Here is a 22,290-nt window from a genome sequence, read left to right on the forward strand (position 1 = left end):
GGGATCAGTAGTTCGTTATCAGTTTTTGCAGATGACATAAAATTGGCCAGGGCAATAACTGCACAGCATGAAGCAGATATCCTACAGAATGACCTGGACAAAATAACGGAGTGGGCAACGACATGGCAAATGAGGTTTAATGTGGAGAAGTATAAGGTTTTGCACTTGGGGACTAAAAACATAAAAACACAATACACGTTAGGAGGGGAACCCTTGGGGGAATCAAAAATGGAGAAGGATCTGGGAGTCTTGGTTGATGATAGATTAGGCAACAGCATGCAATGTCAAGCGGCAGCTGCCAAAGCCAGCAGAATATTAGCATGCATAAAGAAAGGGATGTATTCCAGAGATAAGACTATAATCCTTCCACTTTATAAATCTCTGGTCCGACCGCATCTGGAGTATTCTGTCCAGTTCTGGTCGCCAGTCCTCAGGAGGGATGTGTTGGAGCTGGAGAGAGTCCAGAGAAGGGCAACTAAACTGATTAGGGGATTGGAGGACCTTAATTATGAAGAGCGTCTGCAATCGCTCGATTTATTCTCCCTGGAGAAGAGACGCCTGAGGGGGGACATGATAGCAATTTATAAATATCTCAATGGGGATCTCAGCTTAGAAAAAAAGCTGTTCAGTCAAAGGGATTGCATGAGGACAAGAGAGCATACAATGCGATTAGAGGAGAAGCGCTTTAACCTCAGACAACGTGGGGGGTTCTTTACTGTTAGGGCTACAAGATTGTGGAATTCTCTACCACAAGAGGTGGTTTCTGCGGGAAGTATGGTGGCTTTCAAAAGACTCTTAGATGTACATCTCAAGGATCAGGATATTCAGGGCTATGTGAGATGATTACAGCCACACACACCTACACAGGTTGAACTGGATGGACTATTGTCTTTATTCAACCTCACCTACTATGTAATGCCCCTTCATTGGTGTCAGTAGAAAAAATAGTACTCCGTCAATCATTGAGGTCAGTGGGAGGAAAACACAACAAAAAAAACAAAGCGCTGCTGAGCACACATCTCAAATCACCAGGCATTATTGGTGGAGGCAAGATGAGGGCACAATAAAAAGGACTCTGACTGGAAAGTAAAACATTAATAAACAGATGTAGATTATTAAAACACAGTATGTTCCACCATATTATAATATCCACTATTGTGGTTGTGTGATGGTTATGGGTGCCCAGGCACTATACAGTGAAAGCTTTCCTACACAGAGAGCCTGGCGCTGCTAGAGGGCTGGGGAGACATGTAAACCATATACAAAAAGTAGAAACCCGCACACAGGCTATAGTGTAGTAATTAATAACTGTATGTGTTTATAAAATCATAAAAATAAGATGCAACCACAAACCGACCAGAAGGCAGAGTATAACATGACCAGGGCAGCAGGTGGGACCCTTGGATGTGCCATGGAAAGCAGGTCCTCGGGGAGCCGTGCCGAACTGTGCCGAGAGGAAGCACTAGTCTATCAGACTACTTCTTGGTCATGTGATCAATTGGTAGTGATCCATGTAACTACCAGTAAGTGCAGTCTAGGTAAAACACATTTGAAAGAATATATAATCACAATCACTAAAATCTCATGTAAACTTTCAAAAGTAATTTTAAATAGTTTTAAATCCCCAGCTTTGATTCCTTTAATCTCTGGTAATTCTGCCAGAAAGGTGCTTGGACCTGCAGGACCTGCTCTATGTGTTCCATTTGTGAGGATGTTCCCTACTGCTTGTTCCAAATGCTAGTGAAATCGGGAAGAGTGAATTTCCTGAAAGTGAATGCCAAAATAAAGAGTCTAAATATAATGACTTGATCAGTCCTATTATTAGAATCAGAAATGCTGCATCCTTTGGCATCCCTCCAAACATGGAACACAGTTGACAAGTACAAATGATAAATGGCTCACTGGAGACCACATTAGGGCATTGCTTATAATGCCTGAAATGTAATGTCTAGCTCTCTGCAAGGCATTTTGATGTCATCACATACAATGCAGTACTAACAGTCCTACATTGTAAGTGAGGATGCAAAAGGCCTGCCCACAACCTGGAGCATGGGAGATAAAAGTGCCAGCTGCCAAGGGAGTGAGAGATCAGGGAAGTTAAACTGGTTTTTAACCACTTGCCGACAGCCGCAAGTACATATACTGCGGCGGTCAGCGCCTCACAGGCAAAGTGACGTATATATACGTCACTAGCCTGTGAGGCTCTGGGACGCGAGCCGCCGGAGGCGCACTCCCGCACGGTCACGGACCCCCCCCCCCCCCCGCGCGTGTGACCGGCGGACCCGATGTCCGCCGGTCACTTGGCGATCGTCCGTGGAGAGGGAGAAAGACAGGCGGCTAGTGTAAACAAGCCGCCTGTCATTCTCCCCTGTGTAGAAACAATGATCATACGGTTTCATACCGTTGATCATTGTTCCTACAGCTCAAGCCACAGCCAATCACAGTTAGAATCACGCCCCTAGGGACACACACAGCCCCTCCCTCTCAAATAAAGTTAACCCCTTCACTGCCAGTGTCATTTTACAGTAACAGTGCATTTGTATAGCACTGATTACTGTAGAAATGTCACTGGTAACCCAAAAAGTGTCAAAAATGTCAGTCAAGGGTCCGATCTGTCCGCCGCAATGTCGCAGTACCGCAAAAAAATCGCAGATCGCCATTACGCGTTAAAAAAAAAAACACCAAAAATGACAAAAATCTTTCCCTTTGTTAGTAAACGCGATAACTTTTGCGCAAACCAATCAAAATACGCTTTTTGCGATTTTTTTTTACCAAACATATGTAGCATAAAACAAATTGACCGAAAGTGTTAAAAAAGTTTGATTTTTACATTTTTTTGGGGGGAATTTCATATAAAAAAATTTGAAAAATATTGTTATTTTTGCAAAATTGACGCTCTTTTTTGTTTATAGCGCATGATCAAAAAATCGCACAGGTGATCAAATACCACCAAAAAAAAGCTCTGTTTGTGGGAAATAAAGGACGTCAAATTAGTTTAGGTACAGCGTCGCAATTGTCCGTTAAAGTCACGCAGTGCCGAATCGCAAAATACCCCCTGGTCAGGAAGGGGGTAAAATCTTCCGGGGCTTAAGTGTTTCTCTAGACGAAATTACCTTCTAACTCTTGTAGTATTGAAGGAATCCCATTGGAAGGGTATTTTTTTAAGTTTTTTTTTTCAGAATTTAGCTTTAAGTGTGTATTCCACATACCTGAATATCTTTTGTTATACAGAAAATATTAACATTCTATCCTTGATGTGAAATTACTTTGTAATATTTGCCAGAATTCAATTGTGAAAAAGCCCCATTCCATCTTTAAATACACATAAATAGGTTTTTCATTTATGGGCCAAGCTTTGTCATAACATATAATAGGCAAAGCGGAGTCCTTTTGTGAAGATTCTTGCTTTTAGTGCCATGGTGGATAATGTATAATTCATTTATAAATGAGCAAAGATGAAAAAAAAAATATCAAGAGTGTAACAAGCATTTAAAATTCCTTACTTGGAAACAAAGTAGCTGGCTTTTACCGTGAATAGAAAATAATAAAGTACATTGATGAGCCAAAGCTGAATTGGTTTTTGGTACTGATTGAAATTGTCATTGAAAAATAGGAATATGAAAACCTTACATATCAAAAAAAAAATACAGGATATTTGTCCTTAAAACTGAACTCCAAGTAGCTATAGAAGACAGAAATGAATGCAGCCCTGTAATTATTATTACAATGTGTACATCAATGTGTGCATTTTTTTTAATTCAAGCAGTGTAAGTAATTTAATTTGACTTTGCATTAGCCTTTTGCAATCCTTGTGCAGCAGTGTTTAGAAGACAGACAAGAGAAGCAGCACAAGAAATCAATCAAGTGTGTTGCAGTGCAAGAAGGGTTCTGGTGATGAGAGATTCAAGTAATGTATAGATAAGCTGATCTGTCTGCTGCATCTTTTACTGCTTCGTAACAGGTTAAGGCTAGGGATGAGTCCTGTAAGTAGAAATTAAACTGCAGTTGGGTCTTTTCCCCTGCAGGACAGGACTGTATTGTCTGGTAGAGCTGTGTAAATCTGAGGTCTGGATGGCCTGAAATGCAGTTCTTTTTGGAGGGTAAACAGTTCTATATGTGTGTTTCATCTGTGTATTTAAAATCAATCAAAAAGGCAGCGCTAACAGGTATATATATATATAGATACATCCGTGTATACTGTGATCAAAAAATGTTGAGATACGTACAAATAAAGTGCATAATGTGATCAATAAATACAAAATTAATATATATTAAAGTGCATAAATAAAGTGCAATCATATGTCCATCGTGCAACCATATGCAATAGTGCAAAGGTATTAAATTAAGGTGCAGTCCAAAAAATGGTTCCCTTCAGTGGAACTAAAGTGCTGAAAAAGTGCTCAGGTAATCCACATAGGTGCCCAGTTGCTCTCAGGAAGAAAACCACCTATGGGGATGCACTCACCAAATCAAGGATAAAAGCAAGCCTTAAGCAGACACAGTATCCCCTGGACGGATGGATGGATAATAAGAAATAAGAAAAGCAAAGAGTAACGAAAGAGATCGGGGGGGGGGGGGGGAGATAGGAGAAGTGGTCATCTCTTATATAGTAATGTTGGGTCGTTGTCTCTCAGGGGACCTGACTTGGATGTGTCATGAACGCATAGTAGTACCCTTAGGGGAATCTATCCCTTTCCCAGCACCAGGGACAGTAATGCTGGGGCAGGGTTGAGGGCTCACCTGGGTTTAGTGGCAGTGTGCTAAACGTTGGCGCAACTTATTTGAAGAGGAGTAGTGTATCCATATATACCATAGAAATATATGTTTATCCCAAGAATCGCCCTCCATGGCTTGTTTTTCCTCCATTAACATGTAGTCATTCAAAACGTCTATCCACATAGAGTGAGTGAGGGGGAGGTCTCGGTTTTCCAAAGTCTCGGGATCAGTTGACTAGCGGCTGATAAGAAGAAGCGGAGGAGCTTAGATTTCTGTGAAGTGACCGATCCCGGGAGAATGGAGAGGAGTACCACTTTAGGTGAGGGGGAGATCGATTCATCATATGTTTTGCTATATATGGAAAAGATCTGCTGCCAATAAGTTTGAATGCGGTCGCAGTCCCACCAGATATCTCTGTACGTACCTCTTGCTTTGTGGCAACACCAGCAGGTCTCTGAGGACTCAGGGAAGATTTTCCTCAACGTGCATGGTCCCGGTACCATCTGGACAATATTTTAAAATTCTTCTCTTGTGTAAAAGTGGATATAGAGGATTTATGAGTAAACAGAAAAGCGGTTTACCATTCCTTAGTAGATATCTCCATCTCCAGTTCCCTTTCCCACATCTTAGTATATGATGGCAAGGAGCCATGGGTGTGAGACATAATTCCAAGATAAATGTGGGAGATCGCATGGCGGGGGACCTGTGAAAGAGTACATGTGGTTTCGAAGGGAGTTAGAGGTCTGTGTATTTGGCGTGTTGTATGAAGGGCATGACAGAATTTGGTAAGGCAAAGACTGGCAAGACAATCAATAGAGGAGAGGTGAGATGCAGACCTAGGAGTGAAGGAACCCGAAGAGGGGTTGACAAAGTTTCATGCTGTGGGCCAAGATGCCCTGTCATATGAGGTGTATGTCACTGTCTTCCTGCCCTCAGGCAGCAGGGGATTTTCAAAAAGAGGAGTCAGAGGGCTGGGGTCAGTAGAGAGTAAAAATAGGCCACGACGGTGATACCACTGCTCCAAGGCCACCTGTGTCAGGGGGGAGAGAGAAGGCATCTGTTTATAGTGGTTTGAGTATCCCCATAGCAATGCCCGCAGGTCCACCGGCGATATGTCTTGTTTAATGAGGGTGGCAGATTTGACCAGCGGTCTCGGGAACCATTCCAGTATTCTAAAGAGGGTGGCTGAGATGTGATAGTTCTCAAAGTCTGTACATGGAATTTTTCTTTTTCTGTATTGCTTTAAAAATGTAATAAAATGTTTATGCAAAAAAAACATTTGTATCCATGTACCTTTAACTTAACTCTCATATCACCGTATACATGTCTCCTATATCAAGTGTTCTTTCTTATCACTTTGATTATACTGTAAGTACATTTACATTAAAGCCACATGGGTGAGACACAACTAAAACAAGTAAGGCTGCAGTTCATAACAGGCACCATATAGTGTCTGCTTCTGACTTTCCGGTTTTCCCTCATTCCCCAATCCCTAGCTAAATGCCCCTAATATCTCTATGTAGCTATAGCTATTATGCCATTATGCTATTAATTCGGGCCCAGCAATGAGCCGCCCCAAAACTGAGCACTAATTTGAATGGGGAGCGCCATGTCCTCCATCATACCTGGAAATAGCAAGTGATTTTTTTTTTTTTTTTTTTTTTTATTGGTGCTCAGGTGACAGATGTGTCAGCTGGGAAGCACTGAAAAGATAAGAGCTGGTGCATTTCTGTGCCTATTACCAAACGGTAGCCTTACTTTTCAGTAGTTGTAAAGAATCCCTTTAAGTCTTGAAATACGATTTATGTTGTAAATATAATTCTGTTTTCCTTTCATCCACTCTTGCAAGCTCCTAACAGTGTCAGTCTCTTAGAACTGGACTCTTTACCTATTTGTTTATCCTACATTATGTAGAATCAATCAGGTTGTGTGACACCATTATTTGGCTTTATAAAGGGAGTGGAAATTGGGCAGATACCCATATATATCTGGCCACTTGAGAGATAAAAAGAAGTATAACTGGGGGTACAGGGAATCTAGAGAAAGAAAGATGGAAAATGTAGGTGACTGTGACTTTACTTATGCAGCTTCTTTATTCCATGTGTCTCCTCCAGAATAATAGCTTTTGTGTTAAGCGAAAATGCAAAATGCATTCAGGCCCATTTCAGTTGCATTTGAGATCAGTTTGAGTTCCTTTGCAGATAACCCACTTAGAGCAAAGCTGCATCATGCTGATTCAAGATGCTTTTGCATCATTGACTTATATAAAGTGAAAAACTTATGACACAAATAAAAGTTTGGGTAGTTATACCCACGTCATCTGTTGTTGTTTTTGCAAAGGATTTTTTTTTTTATGCCTAGGTATGATCCAGAAGGAAAGGGACACCTCACCCATCAGGAGTTCTTACAGAGATTAGGAGTGTACTTTGTATGTGGAGACAGTGGTCCAAGCGAACGCATTGTAGAAGACAACCATCAGGCTTTGGAGAAACATTACAACTCGCAGAAGAAGCTCCACCGGGACATGCATGCCTTTCACAAGCATCAGACCCAAGCTCTGAATATCAAAGATATCGAACAACAGGTCAAGTAAGGAACAGTGGCCTCCCTTATTTTGATGAATGAATGCAGCACATGTGTCATAAGTATTTTGATGTGAATAGGTGGATTGGAACTTACCTACGTATGTTCAAAGTTAGGAACAGCTTGATGTGCAGTGATGAATGCACCTGATGATTCTAAGCATTCAATATTGCTCTGTAAGGCTCGGTTCACACTTGTGCGATGCGGGAACGCTGCGAATATGCAGCGTGTTACCGCATCACATCCGCACATCTGGCAGTTCACACTGCCATATGCGAAACGCAGGGGGTGTCAATTAAAAGTTAACGACACCCCCAGTTTGATTGCATATCGCAGTGCGATCTGCAAGTACGCACAGAATCGGATCGCACAAGTGTGAAGCACTGTACGATCCAATTTTGATGCGGCTCAAAAAATGCCTCCTGTGCATCTTTGGTGCGGATGCAGTGCGAATTCAGCCATACAAAGTGTATGGCTGAAATTCGCACCGCACAGATAATTCAGATCGCATGTAATGAAGGAGCAGTGCACTCTGAATTACATGCGATCTCCGCAGCCGCACAAGTGTGAACCGGCACTAAGGGAAACCTTGCATACTGTAGCTCAACAATCTTCTAGCCATTTCAAGCCACTCTGAAGTCAGTTGTACCCTTTGTAACTCATAGATATTATTAATTCATTCACCAAAACCATGGGTATTAATATAGAATATGTCTCTCCCTTTGCGGCTATAACAGCCTCCAATCTTCTGGGAAGGCTTTATACATAGATTTGGAATATGTCTATGGAAATGTGTGCCCATTCAACCAAAAGAATATTTGTTGAGTCAGTTACTAATGTTGGATGAATAGACCTGCCTCACAATTGGTGTTCCAAATTATCCCAAAGATGTTCAATAGGGCTGAGGTCAACCGAATTTTGTGCAGGCTCCTCATCAATCTAATCTAACTATGACTTTATAGAACTGGCAGTCATGCTGTAACAAAACAAGGCCTTCTGCAAAGTTTTGCCACTTAGTTAAAAGTGAACAACTGTCTAAAATGACTGTGTATAGTGTAGTGTTGGGCCCTTTTCACACGGGTGTTATCTATTCTAGTCTTTTTAATATGTGACGGTGGCGGGTATCAGATCCCTGCCCTTCTCACCAACTCGTGACCAAGGACCGGGCAATATCACACCCTGCCGTCACTTACGTAACAATGCCACTCTCAGCTGCACCCGGCACAAAGATTTTCCAGCTTGCGGGACCACAATCTAGATGCCAGCAGGCGGAGAGCGATTGTCACCGGGCTAATTAAGCAATTAACCCTTTCTCTGCCACCACCGCTACGTTATTTTATGAGCCCATAGGATGCTCGTCTTTTTAAAAAAGAAACGGATTCAGTTTACATCAGTTTGCACATCTGTCTTCAGTTAAGTTCAGTTCAGTTTATATCAATTGGCACTTCAGTTCAGTTTACATCAGTTTATACCTGTTCAGTTCAGTTTACATCAGTCTGCATCCATTTTTTCTTAGTTGTTTTGGAGACCAATCGGAGATGAAAAAAGTATAAACAAAAAATGTTTCATTCCTAAAAACAGACATAAACAGATAGCAATCCATCCATTCAGATCCATCTAAACATAAAAGGACCCAGCCTTTTTCCATTTAAAAAAAACTGACCTGAACAGACACGGATGTAAACTGTTCATTTTGATCATCAATTTGCATTTGGCCACCCATAGACATACATTGTGGTTCAGTCTGGATCCATCTGAAAAACTGAGAGATGGATCTAGACTGAACACCAATGTCAGAGGAACCTCATGGGGGTCCACACACTTTGCAATTGTATTTGTATTTGTTTTCAATATCTATAAACAGCTATAACTCTGATATATTGTGTAAGCTCCTGGAGCCTAACCTGCTGCCTGGGGGCCAAATGCAGCCCTTTGGTAACTGCCATACGGCTTTTGGGCCCCAATAGCCACTAACCAGTGGGAACTATCAAAAGTCTCCTTCAGTTTATAAGCCCTGCACAGATCTGTGGAAACTGCTGAATGGTGGATATAGGAGAAAATATATTATGAACCATTTGCACTCCCTGCATCTTCATGTCCTACTTCTTTCTTTGTACACAGAGACAAGTTCAGAGAGTATTATCCTGACTTTGCTGCAGCCTTTGCTAGAATAGATAAAAACAAGGATGGCTTGATCTCCATTCAGGACCTCAGAAGCATGCTTCAGGAGCTGAACTTTGACCTCAGTGATGATCAGTTCCTCAATCTCTTATACAGGTAATCAAGAGGCTGCATATACTGGCATATTTTATTGTCATAGCCAATTTCACCACAAATTTAATATCCAGTTCTGGTGCCATGAAGGTTGCATAAATAATGGTCTACGTCAACAATCTTGTGTCAATGGCATCAGTTTAGGATACTTCTGAGATCACTCAGAATTCACTGACGGGTGCATATGGCCTGCAGTTGTCCTCCTTTTGACTTGGATTTGAACTGCTTCAAGGAGGTTTTGCAGTTCCATAGACTTGTATGAGAATGCAAAACCTGCTAAAGTAAATGGAAGCCCATTGACACAGGCCCTAAAAATAACATTTATTTATAAAATGAATTGGCAACACAAATAACAAGATGTGCAAGCATGTGTAAAAAATGTCCTGTGTTATTTTGTGATGTAAAGAACCTCACTCTGCCCCCATATATTCATATTGTTCAACCACTTGGGCCTATTTGCCAAGAAAGCCTTTGATGCAGGAGCCAATGGAAGGTAATTGAAAGATTTTTTTCACAGGTGCTCAATGCACTGATTGCATCCAGAGCCTGTGTACACAAGGTGTAAAGCAGGGCAAGGACCAAAGTCTGGTGGATGTCCAAGGGCCCCAGCTACAACTATTTCATAAACAATGGGGATAACACAATAGGCCTAATCTGTGAACCTGCCTATCAGTTTACAATGTGCTGTACTTGTAAACAGTTGGGGGTCTGATTGGGCCATGCCAGTACAGGCATTGGAAATAGAATCAGTTGAAGGGATGGGGTTCAAGGCTGCTGCCTTGTCTAAGTCTATGTCTTGCCTTCTTTCTTAATCCGTCTCTCTCTAAAGGACTAGTATGTTTGGGCCAGTTCTGCTGTGAAGCGTAGATACTGTTGTAGCATTCCATCGGTTCCTAGCATTATGTACACGGCCGCTGATAAGGGGGGACCACTAGCCCTTCTGTACTGGGCCCAAATCTGTCATCTTAGCAGGAGGGGCCCGGAGATAGAGCGGGCAGGGACTCCCAATTCCTGTCCACCAATTCGATAATCCCCCGCTGTGCAGCTATTTAGAAATAAAACGTTTCCGGGCCCCCTGTGTTCAGTGGGAGCAGGGGACAGAAAGTGGACTATTTTATCACTTTCAGGTGTAGGCGGATTAATCTGCCGCAGCATGCTACACAGTTGAAGCCTGGCCTCTTTAATATGAATTCACAATGACGGGCTGGGAACACTGTGGCGGATTAATCCACCTAAACCTGAAAGTAATAAAAAGTCCACTTACTGTACCCCGCTTCCACTGAACACAGGGAGCCAGGGACGTTTTTTTCTAAATAGCTGCACAGCGGGGATTATCTAATTGGTGGACAGGATTTGGGAGTCCCCACCCACTCTACTTCGCCCCCCCCCAGTTCTCTCCAGCCCTAGTTGCCCAGCTCAGTGGTGCCCAGGGGGAAGGGAGAGGAGCAGGTGTACCAGCCGTGCCCAGCTGTCCCTGGCCTCTGAGCCCCAGGAGGAACCACCTGCAGGACAAGCACTGCATCCAGGCCCCAGGTAGAAGACGGCATACAGACCAGGTACTGGGGGGGGGTCTAACCATGCTGAATTTTGAATTCTTGGGTAATACCAAGCATGTTTGGAGTGACACAACTGAGGGGCATTGCTGTAGATTAGGGTACATAGTGTTGCCCCCTGAAGAGTGAACCACAGCGTATCACTTGTCAGAGGGTGTTTGACAGGTGGCAGCGAAGCATTATGATGCCTCCTCACCATCTGATTTAATCCTTAAAAACCTTCACCACCTCGCTGCAACTGCGTTCGTTGTACGTGGTTGTGAGGCATCCCCATTCAGTGAAGTGGGATGCATTTGGCCACTGAACATCAGTAAGAAAACAGGCGCCACACTAAGTGCAGTATGTCTGGATAAAACGTTTAATAGACCAAATAGAAAGGTACTCACAAACGATTGTATAAAAACAGCATAACAGTGGTAGGGAGAATGGTGATCCCAGTGTCCGAATTCAGGATGGCACAAGCGGTCTCAAAGCATTGGGCAGTAGCGAGTGGAAGATCGGTACTCTCCATCTACTGGGGACACAGCGATGGCCGTTCTGACGTCACTTCCGGGATGCGTACTGGCGCCGGCGACGAGTTGTCGGAGCATGCGCTCCTTCCTCAGGCCAATAATGCGCCATTTTGCTCAAGGGCTTAAGTAGACAGGGAGGCAGAGCCAGCTGGGTCCTAAAGAGTGCCAATTATTCATTTCATGAATTCATATATTCATATATTCATTTCCCCAGTTGTGCGCCAGGTTCACCCCCCCCCCTTTTTTCCCTGGCCACTGAACATGATGGAGAATATTTTTGTATACTCTCATGTGCTACCTTTGCCATTACCCCCCCTTACCACTGCATTCTGTACATTACATATTCTAGACCCCTGCATTCTATGCATTACCCACTCCTGACCTCTTCACTCTGTATATTAAACACTCCTGACTCCTGCGCTTTGTACGTACCCCTGACTCCTGCAAACCTTACAGTACATACTCCTAAAACTACACTGTGTAAGTTACATAGTCCTGACCCCTGCACTCTGTACATTGCAAATTCTTGACACCTACCCTCCCACTGTTAGTGCAGTTTTGCCACATCCTTATTTCTCCAAGGCACACAGTCAGCGCTGCCTCCTTTTTCTCTGTTTGCTGCCTGCGGGCTAGGGGGAGCGGTGGTTGGGCTCAGGCCCCAGGCCCAGTCAGATGGGGTGGGGTGGGGTTGGGGGGCCCTGTCAGGCAGGCTGTACGGGTCCCCATGATTTCTAACAGTGGCCCTGAATATGCAAATTAAGAGTCACACAGTATGTGTCCAATAATAATGTAGCAAGACCTAGCTATAGAATATTGGTGGATTTATTGACACTGTGTTAAACTCACATGCTTTATGAGTACCTGCATTCAGCACTAACTACTTCCAAGTTCTGTGTACATCTGTTCTTTCCAAGATAATAAGACCTAGAAATCTGCTGCTGCTGCTGCTGCTGCTGCTGTCTTGGTAAACAGAGGTTTCTTCTTGTCTAGATTTATAATTTGACATATATCTGTATCTCTTAGGGATTCGAGTAGTGAAATTACTCTGCTTGAGTTGCCAGTTGTGTACACCTGCAGTGGCAATTTTATTCCATCCTGTTCAATTTTTAATTCATTTTATATCACCTTCAGCAGGCATATTTAACAAGAATAGTGCCAGCTTGTATCTTTACATCTCTTAAGTCATTTTTCGTGTACAGATTGCTTAGCGGTCATACAGACCTACAACTCATTCTAAAGTGGGGAATATTAAAGTGTGCACAAGGGTGTTTGGAGACTCACTGGGTATACAAAACTTTGAGAAGATGTAACAGTGAAAAAAAAAAAAGTAGTGCCTTTTTTTTTTTTTTAAGACTTGAGTTTAAAAGAAATCCTTTCCCTTGCCAGTATATAAAGAAACTGCTGTTAAATGTAAAAATGCAAAATCAGTAAATACAAACTCTACTCTGGTCTCCCCAAAACCCAGCTTTTTTCCCACTCAGCCCCAACATACAGGAGCTACAGCCGGGCTGTCGGTGACAGCTCGCATACCAAGGATACCTCTGCCCTTCCTGTGATAGTCTCATGCCTACTCTCTGCATACATCAGAAGCTAGAGGCAGTGATAAAAGACTGAGATGAAGCCTATTAGTTACCCTTTGAGAAAAAGTCAAATTTTGCTTACCAGTACTAGTACTGCTTAGTCTGTTTAGGCTACACATTTTATGGAAAGGAGTACAGTTAAAACAGTTAATGGATCAAATTCTAAAGGTAAGATTATGTTTACTAGGGGAAGGTTGACCCCAAAGAAAAGCTCCAGGTAAATATTTAAAAGCACCATTTAAATCCCAACTCTGGGCAAAAAAAAAAATTGTCCTCAAAATAAAAAAAGCAGCTCTACCGGCAATATTAACCTCAGTAGGGGCTGTCCCTTGCATTCATCCATTTCACAATAAGGTGTCCATAGTCTTCTATCTGAATTATTCACAGCAGCATTCAACCTAGAATATGAAGGACATAGTGGGGTTGATTTACTAAATAGACTGTGTACTTTGAAAGTGCAGTTGCTGCTGAGCTTGGTAAATGAGGTCAAACTTTACATTTTAAAAGAATACGCAATCACATGCAAGGAAAATTTAAAAAAAAATGCATTTTTGCTTGCACTTGATTGGATGATGGAAGACATCACTTTGTTTACTAAGCTCTGGAGCAACTACAGTTGCAGAGTGCAACTAAACTTGCAAAGTGCCAAGTCTTTTTGCCTTTAGAAAATCAACCCCCTTGTGTGTGCAGGGTGTCATATGGTGACCCTTAGAGCCGGTCCACACTAGCGCGACTTGTCAGGCGACTTGTCAGCCTGACAAGTCGCGCTCCCTCGCGATCCATTGACCGCTACAGGACCCGTTCTAATAGGAGCGACACAAGTCGCTCTGACTTAGAAAAAGGGTCGTGTACTACTTCGGGGGTGACCTCGGAGCGACTTGCATAGATTTCCATTATGTGAAGTCCCTGCAAGTCGCTCCGAAGTCGTGGTGCATGGTAATGCACAAGTCGCCCCCAAAGTAGTAAGGAGTCGTGTCGCCTCAGTGTGAACCGGCTCTTAGGGGTCATTACTGTAGCGCTCCACACTCACACTTACCTTAACCATCAATATAGAAGAAATGGCCGCACTCCAAGATCCATCAAAATTCTTGTTTAATGAATCCCAAGTGTTACAAACAGTACAAAAGGTAGACGCATCTACCTCTTGCACTGTTTGTAACACTTGGGATGTTCATATATTAAACAAGAATTTTGGTGGATCTTGGAGTGCGGCCATTTCTTCTATATTGATCGTATGCGGAGGCGAGCTGAGGCAGGCACCCGTGACATCATCAGGCTTCCTGTTTCACCTGGAGCAGCGAGCTTTTCTTTATTTGGATACCTTAACCATCAACCCAGAAAAGAGATGTGGAGGAAGAAGGCCTCTGCGGTATCACATGACCAGCCTGAAGCCCTGATCCAGAAAAGTGATGTACGAAAAAAAAAATCATAAAATACTGCCTAGGGGCCTCTTTGGGGTAGTGGGGAGCAAGAGGAGACAAAAAGCTCAGAATTGGTTTTTAAAGTGATGTTAAAGTCTTCTTTTGTTTTTTTCTTAACTACCTCAATACTGGGCACTTAAACCCCCTTCCTTCCCAGACCAATTTTCAGCTTTTAGCGCTGTTGCATTTTGAATGACAATTGCGCGGTCATGCAACACTCTACCTAAACCAAATTTATGTCATTTTTTCCCCACAAATAGAGCTTTCTTTTGGTGGTATTTGATCACCGCCAGGTTTTTTCTTTTTTGGTGCACAAATAAAAAAAGAACGAAAAGTTGGAAAAAAAAAAAAAGTTTTTTTGTTTAGGTTATAAAATTTTGTAAATAGATAAGTTTTTTCCTGCACTGATGAGCACTGATGACGCCGCACTGACAGGCACTGATGAGGAGACACTGATGGGGTGGCACTGATGGGGTGGCACTGATGGGGTGGCACTGATATGCAGCACTGATGGGCACTGATAGGTAGCACTGATATGCAGCACTGATGGGCACTGATATGTGGCACTGATAGATAGCACTGATATGCGGCATTGGTGGGCACTGATAGGCAGCGCTGATGTGCACTGATAGGCAGCACTGATGGGCACTGATGGGCGGCACTGATGGGCACTGATAGGCGGCACTGATGGGCACTGATGGGTGGCACTGATTGGCGGCACTGATGGGGGGCACTGATGGGCACTGATAGGCAGCACTGGTGGGCAATAATGGGCACTGGTGGGCGGCACTGATAGATGGCAATAACAGGCACTGGTGGGCAGCACTGATAGATGGCATTTGTGGTCAGCACTGATAGGGGGGCACCACTGGCAGGCTCTCTGAGCCCTGTTTGCCATCCCTGGTGGTCATGGTGGGCATCCCTGGTGGTCATGGGTGGGCATCCCTGGTGGCTCTAGTGGCATCCCCTCCCCCCAGGGCTGCACTGGTAATCAATCATCTGATTACCAGCACAGACCCCCCCCTGTGATCAGTGAGTAATTAGAAATACTCACTGATCACCCCGGCTGCAGAATCGATCCTCTGATCTTCTCCTCACTGACAGGATCTGTCAGGAGGAGAAGAGATCGAAGCCGTTACAACGGCTGTATTGACATTACATGACGGCTGTGATTGGTCACAGCCGTCATGTGACCAGGAGGGCCAATCGCAGGGCCCTCCTGCCTAGTCTTGTTGCTCTGTGTCCTAGGGACACAGGCACATCGAGATCGCGCCACTGCGCATGCCCGCGGCGGCGCGATCTCTCGCCTTCTGAAGGACGTTCCGGAACGTCCATTCAGAAGGACGAGACTCCCACCCGGCCGTATATGTACTATGGCCCGGGTGGGAGGTAGTTAATTAACAAACATGTTATACTTACCTGGTCTTTGCAATGGTTTTTGCACAGAGCAGCCCGGATCCTCCTCTTCTCGGGTCCCTCACCGGCGCTTCTGGCTCCTCCCTCCTGCTGAGTGCCCCTACAGCAAGCAGATTGCTCTTAGGGCACCCAAGCAGGCATGCTTCTGACCAGTGGTTCTGTGTGTCCATTCACACATGATGCTGTGACTCAGCCCCGGCCGCTCCATCTCCTGATTGGCTCACTAGCTGTGATTGACAGCAGCGGGAGCCAATGGATCGAGAGTGGGCTCAGGAAAGTATTTGTGGGGGCTGCTACACACAGGTTTCATGGAATGCATAAAGGTAAAAAACCTTGTGCCTTTACAACCACGTTAAAGCAAAACTACAGGTATGGATTTTATTATATTGTTACATTGATCCAGTTTGGACCAATGTAAGTATGCATATGTCATACCTGTGGGACTGCTGTGGAAGCAGAAAATCACTGTAATAGTTGCCACTACTACAGTGATTGCCATTCTTTACCAGGTCTCTGCACGGGTGCCATTCACAGAATGCCCTGCATTTTTCTCAATTAATGCAAAGCATTCTTAGATTGGAAGAGGTGAAGATAGTGACACCACGTCCCCACTTCTACACCTCGTCTAGTTTGAGACCCAGAAGAAGGTGGCGATCACTGCAGTAGTGACAACTACTACTGTGATTATCAGCTTCCACAATGGTCAAACAGGTATGCTATATGCATACTTACATTGGTTCAAGCTGCACTAATGTAACTATGCATTTAAATCCATACCTGAAGGTCAGAGAATATGGTGTCACTCTTCTTCTGACTATGCTGTCTGCCAGCATTATACATAAAGTGGCTGGACTGAATTGCAGTTCCTTTAGCAGATAAGGCAATCCAAATAGATGTAGAGTTTAGCTTTAAGCTTGAAGTGTAGTAGATATATTTTGCTGCCCTAAAAGAGTAGACTGACCTCAGTCTGTACAAAAGTGACACACACATTTCCCACAGAATAGGCTAAATATTGCAAATAATGCCTCTCATGTTTGTGAGTTGTAATATGGGGTTACGCTGAAGTGTGCTAAAGACTGTGATTACTGCTCAATGCAAGGATCTGATCTCTTTTTATTGAGCCAGCCTCTGGTTTATTCTTCTGTCGAATGAGGGCTGATTGTCGTACATTCAGCAGATGTACAATATAATACAGGGTAAATGAGAGCGTGTTGAGTCTATGGGAGTCATTTAAAGGTTCTTTTCTCCGATTAGACACTTCTATTGTGCATGCCCTCTCCCCAGCGCCTCTGATATTGGTTAAACATAAAGGGGAAATCCGGCAGCTGACTGGAGCACATGAGACACCCTGGCAGCTGCACGGGGGCACTGCCAACTCTCCTGCAGCACACCCGGCAGATGTTCAGAACATGGCGGCCGCTCGACTGGTTCTTCCGCACGTTCCCAGGCCACCACAAGCAACGCTTTTCTTGCTTGCCGCTTGCAGGCAAATTCCCTCCGACATTCTTCACATTGTATAAATATTAATATTTATTAGATCAACTTTACAATGTGTATTCAGCAATACTCAACATATCTCTCTAACAAGCTGCAATGCCGCACAGGGTCGAGGGATATAGCCATACTTGTTTGTTTTATTGTATTCACTACATAATTACATGGGCTGCCTAGAGGAGGCTGATGGTCGGAATACAGATTCCAATATCTGGGAAGGAAAGATACAACAGAATGTTCAGAGAGTAAACAGCCCCGATGGTAATTTACTTTTTTGTTTTAGTCAAGGACTAAGTGTGTAATGATACATGCACCTCTCTGTTCTTCTGTGCGCTCACAGCTCACTGTTCTTTGTATATGTAATTCATTCTTTATTTCTATGTGATGAAAAAGTTACACATGGTACTGTCAACATTAATAGGCCTCATGCACACTGGGCATTTTTACAGCTGCTGTTTTGGGCGCCAGATGTCATCTCATTTTCTTTTTAAATTTAAAAATAGCAAACATGTTATACTTTCCTCCTCTGTGCAGTTAGATTTGCACAGAGTAGCCCAGATCCTCCTCTTCTCAGGTCTATCCTTGGCACTCCTGGCCCATTTCTCCTGCCAAGTACCCCCACAGCAAGCAGCTTGCTATGGGGGCACCCGAGCCGAGCCTCTGCTTGGTGTGTCCATTCAGACACAGAGCTGCGGTTCAGCCAGGGCACTCCCTCCTTTTTGGCTCACTGACTTTTCTGTCTCAGCCAATGAGGAGGGAGAGTCCCAGGCAGCGGAGACTCTTGTGCAACATCGCTGGATCAAGATGGTCTCAGGTAAGTATTAGGGGGGCTGTTGCACACAGAAGGTTTTTTATCCTTATACATAGAATGCATTTAGATAAAAAAAACCTTCTGATATTAGAACTACTTTAACTGCATCTAAAATCCCCTGCATGTTATCCTATGTGTTCATACACCCATAGGCTTTCAGCAGTGTTTTGTGGAAGGAGAGTTTAGGGGCAGAAAAAAAAACCTCACTGCTGTGGAGCAGCGTTTTGGCAGAAAAAAAAGCTGACAGCTCCTAAGCTCTGCTAAATGCTCAGCATTTTTTTTCTCCCTAAGTGGAGGCTGCTGGCGTCCTTAACAACCAGGGGATAGCTAGTTTGGCAAGCCGGCCGCAGCGTTCTTCACAATGTTTGAGTCATCAGCTGTCGGTGGCGTTCCCCGCTGACAGCTGAATGTTAAAAAGCAACTGCGGGCAATAAAAAGTTGTAAAAAAAAAAAAAAAAAAAAAGAAACCAGCGTCCCTTCGGGTCTGATATGGATTTTAAGGGGAACCTCATGTCAAAATGTAAAGAAAAACACGGGGGGGGGGGGGGGGGCAAATCCATACTAGACCCTTAGGTCTGGATTTTGAGGGGAATACCCACACCATTTTTTTTTTTAATGGTGTGGTTGCCCCCCCCCCCCCCCCCCACATCCATATCAGACCATTATCCAAGCATGCAGCCTGGCAGGCCAAGTAAGGGGGGGGGGGGCACCCTACCTTCCTGAACTATAGCAGGCCACATGCCCTTAACATGGGGGGGGGGCTGCTTTGCAGCAGGGGTGGCAAAATGTAAATAAAAATGCACAATTTTTGACAAGACGAGGCCATCATCTACCGCGATTTACGCCAAACCCAAAAAATAAGATAAAAACCTCTGCACCCCAGCGAAGGCTCCTGCCTTTTGACAGCTCTGCCACTTCCCGCTGCTAAATAATTAAAGGGCAGGGTCACTGCGTGACCTCACCAGGTGACCCGCCCCCTTGTGACATCATTGCCCGAGGCCTGCTGGGTCGATGATGCCACAAGGGGGTGTGGCCACCCAGTAACGTAAATCTGGCCCTGCCCTTTAGTTTATTTAGCAGCAGACCTGTCAAATGGCAGGAGTCTTTGTGCTTTTTTTTTGGGTCGGCACCTGGCGTTTATCATGACTGATGATGGATTTACATCGGGGGGGCTTTTTTTTTTTAAAAAAAATAAAGGACTTGTCAATAAACTGTGCGTTTTTATTTACTTTTTGCCACTTTTTTGGTGAATGAGTAGGGGCACAATGTACTCCATACCTATTCACATGGGGGGGGGGGGGCGGGATCTGAGGCTTCCACATTCTTATAAGTCACCCCCCGAAACCCCTCAACAACCGGACCAGGGTTGTGGGGAAGAAATCCTTGTCCTCGTCAGCTGATGACTCGTCCGTTGTTAAGGATGCAGCGCGCAAACGGCTTACCGGCGCACTCCTTAACAACAAGCTATTTACTGTTTTTTAAGGATGCCGGTGGCCCTGCTCCTTAGTACTAAAGCCACTAAACATAGCTTACACACTGTGCTAAACGCCAGCAAAAAAAAAAACGCTAAAACATTACCGGTTTTGTCTAGTGTTTTTAAAACAGTTTTTTGCTTTCTAGTGTGCATTAAGCTTAAGTCATACTAAATTAAAGTGATTGTAAAGTCTATTTTTTTTACCTTTTATTTATGTAGCACCCTCTTAGGTAGGTGTTAGGAAAAAAGCATATGGGTGGCCCTGTCTGCATATCAGGGGGGCCTGATCATTTAGTTAGGCTGTCACATGTTTCCAGGTGTGACTTGTCTTCCCACTGTTTCCAATTAGGGCTCTTATTTGACAGTGGAGGAAACCTAGCCAATAGCACACCAGGGCTTATGGCTATCTCAATGGGCAGAGTTTGCCGCGATGCACCCTGGGATGGTCTATAAGTCTGACGGGAGCATGTGACAGGGCATCTTTGGCGGGAAGCAGAGTCCCAAGAGGAGGGTGACGGCTGTCTCTCCTCCTGTCAGCGGTAGTGAGGGTGTCCTGGGCAGTCGGCCTAGAGGACAAAGGTTGAGCTGAGCTGCAGAGAGAGGGATCCAGAGTGCTGTGGACCGAGTGGAGCTGCTGGGCAAAGGTTTCGGGAAAAAACAGTGCCGTGAGTACTCAAAGCTGCCCAGGGGTCTGCCTAGGAGAGGGGACCACCCTAGAAGGTCAGAGGGATCCGGGAGCCAGCTAACCTGTGGAGAATGTTTAGAAAAAGGGGTGCCAGTGTCTAAGCAGTGAAAATAAGTGAGAGAAAGAGTGTGCAAGTGTGGGCCCTGAAGTGTTTAGCAGTGCAGCAGTAGTATAAGTAGCTACCTCAGCAAGGAGTGCTTAAGGGAGCTCAAGAGGTCTTTTTTATGTGAGAAAGCAGTCTAAAGTCAGTTTGGAGTTAACAAGCCAGCGTTAACCAGCGTCAACCGGCGTGACCGGCATCCAGCCAGCGTCAAGTCAGCGCCAATCAGCATTTTTTAATTGTCCCTAGCAAATTGTGCATAGTTGAGTCAAAGGAGTATCCAACTCATTCCCTTTTCCCATCCAAGTTCTCAAATAAACCTAAAAAACCCAAAGATACTGGACTGGTCATGGTCTCAGTGCTCACACTTAGAGAAACATTCACAGAGATACTTTTGTTGCACCCGATGACCCAGGGGGACCCATATCTAGAAAAACGGCTGGGAATTCTGCTACAGTTAAAAATAACAAACATGTTATACTTACCTGCTCTGTGAAATGGTTTTGCACATAGCAGCTTGGATCCTCCTCTTCTTGGGTTCCTCTTTGCTGCTCCTGGCCCCTCCCTCCTGTTGAGTCTGCCCACATTAAGCATCTTGCTATGGGGGCACCTGAGCCGAATAACAGCTACGTGTGTCCATTCAGACATGGGGGCATGGCCCGGCCCCTCCCCCTTTCTCTTCTCATTGGCTGACTTTGTTTGACAGCAGCGGGAGTCAGTGGCGCCGTGCTGCTTTCTCAGCCAATGAGGACGGGATTTCCAGGCAGCTAAGACACTGCTGCAACATTGTTGAATCTAGATGGGGCTCTGGTAAATATTAGGGGGGCTGCTGCACACAGAAGGTTTTTTTAAACTGAATGCATAGAATGCATTCAGATAAAAAGAACCTTCTGATTTTACAACCACTTTAACTTCCTTCTGTTATTTCCTTCCTTCTGTGACAAACTAAGTGGTATTCTCTCTATAATATTCACCAAACTCATTAAAGTGATTGTAAAGCTTTATTTTTTTTTTTCATTAAAATAACAAACATGTTATACTTACCTGCTCTGTGCAATGGTTTTACACAGACTGGCCCAGGTCCTCCTCTTCTCGGGTCCCACGCCAGTGATCTTGGCTCCTCCATCCAAACAGCTTGCTATTGGGACACCCGAGCTGAGTCGCTGCTATGTGTGTCCTTTTACACACAGAGCTGTGGTTCGGCCCCGTCCCCTCTATCTCCTGATTGGCTCACTGGCTGTGGCTGCCAATAGCTAATCAGGAGTGTGAGTCCTCGGAGAGGCAAGGCTCTCGTGGACATCACTGGATCGAGAGGGGGCTCATGTAAGTATTAAGGGGCTGCTGCACACAGAAGGTTTATTACCTTCATGCAATGCATGAAGGTAAGAAATCTTGTGCCTTTACAACCACATTAAGGAGACCCTGACACCATCCTAATAAAAATGCTTAAAAATAAATGCTTGCTTGCAGACTTTTTCCTTTCCATCAATATGTGTTATTTACTTGCGATGTGAACCTTGCTAGAAAATATGACTAATCATGGAAGAGTCAATATCATAGCATAGCCACAGATCCTCCTTCCATGTCTCCTCTAGGAGTGTCTTTACTTTGTGCTGGACCAGCTCCTTGAACCCCTCATCATCACCACCACCAATACCATCTTACATAACC

General features: G+C 44.3%; 1 protein-coding gene across 1 annotated transcript in view; it reads left to right on the forward strand.

Moving 5' to 3' along the window:
* The window catches only part of EFCAB6 (EF-hand calcium binding domain 6), a gene marked incomplete at its 5' end in the record, with an annotated part of 240,295 nt that overhangs the window by 181,399 nt on the left and 36,606 nt on the right, over nucleotides 1–22,290 (forward strand). Inside the window, 2 exons of the mRNA XM_082254131.1 lie at nucleotides 7,078–7,305; nucleotides 9,421–9,576. Of these exons, the coding sequence (XP_082110257.1) occupies nucleotides 7,078–7,305; nucleotides 9,421–9,576 (384 nt within the window). The remainder of the gene's footprint in view (nucleotides 1–7,077; nucleotides 7,306–9,420; nucleotides 9,577–22,290) is intronic.

Source organism: Pelophylax lessonae (assembly GCF_965119305.1).
Source record: "Pelophylax lessonae genome assembly, chromosome: 4".
Taxonomy (NCBI): Eukaryota; Metazoa; Chordata; class Amphibia; order Anura; family Ranidae; genus Pelophylax; species Pelophylax lessonae.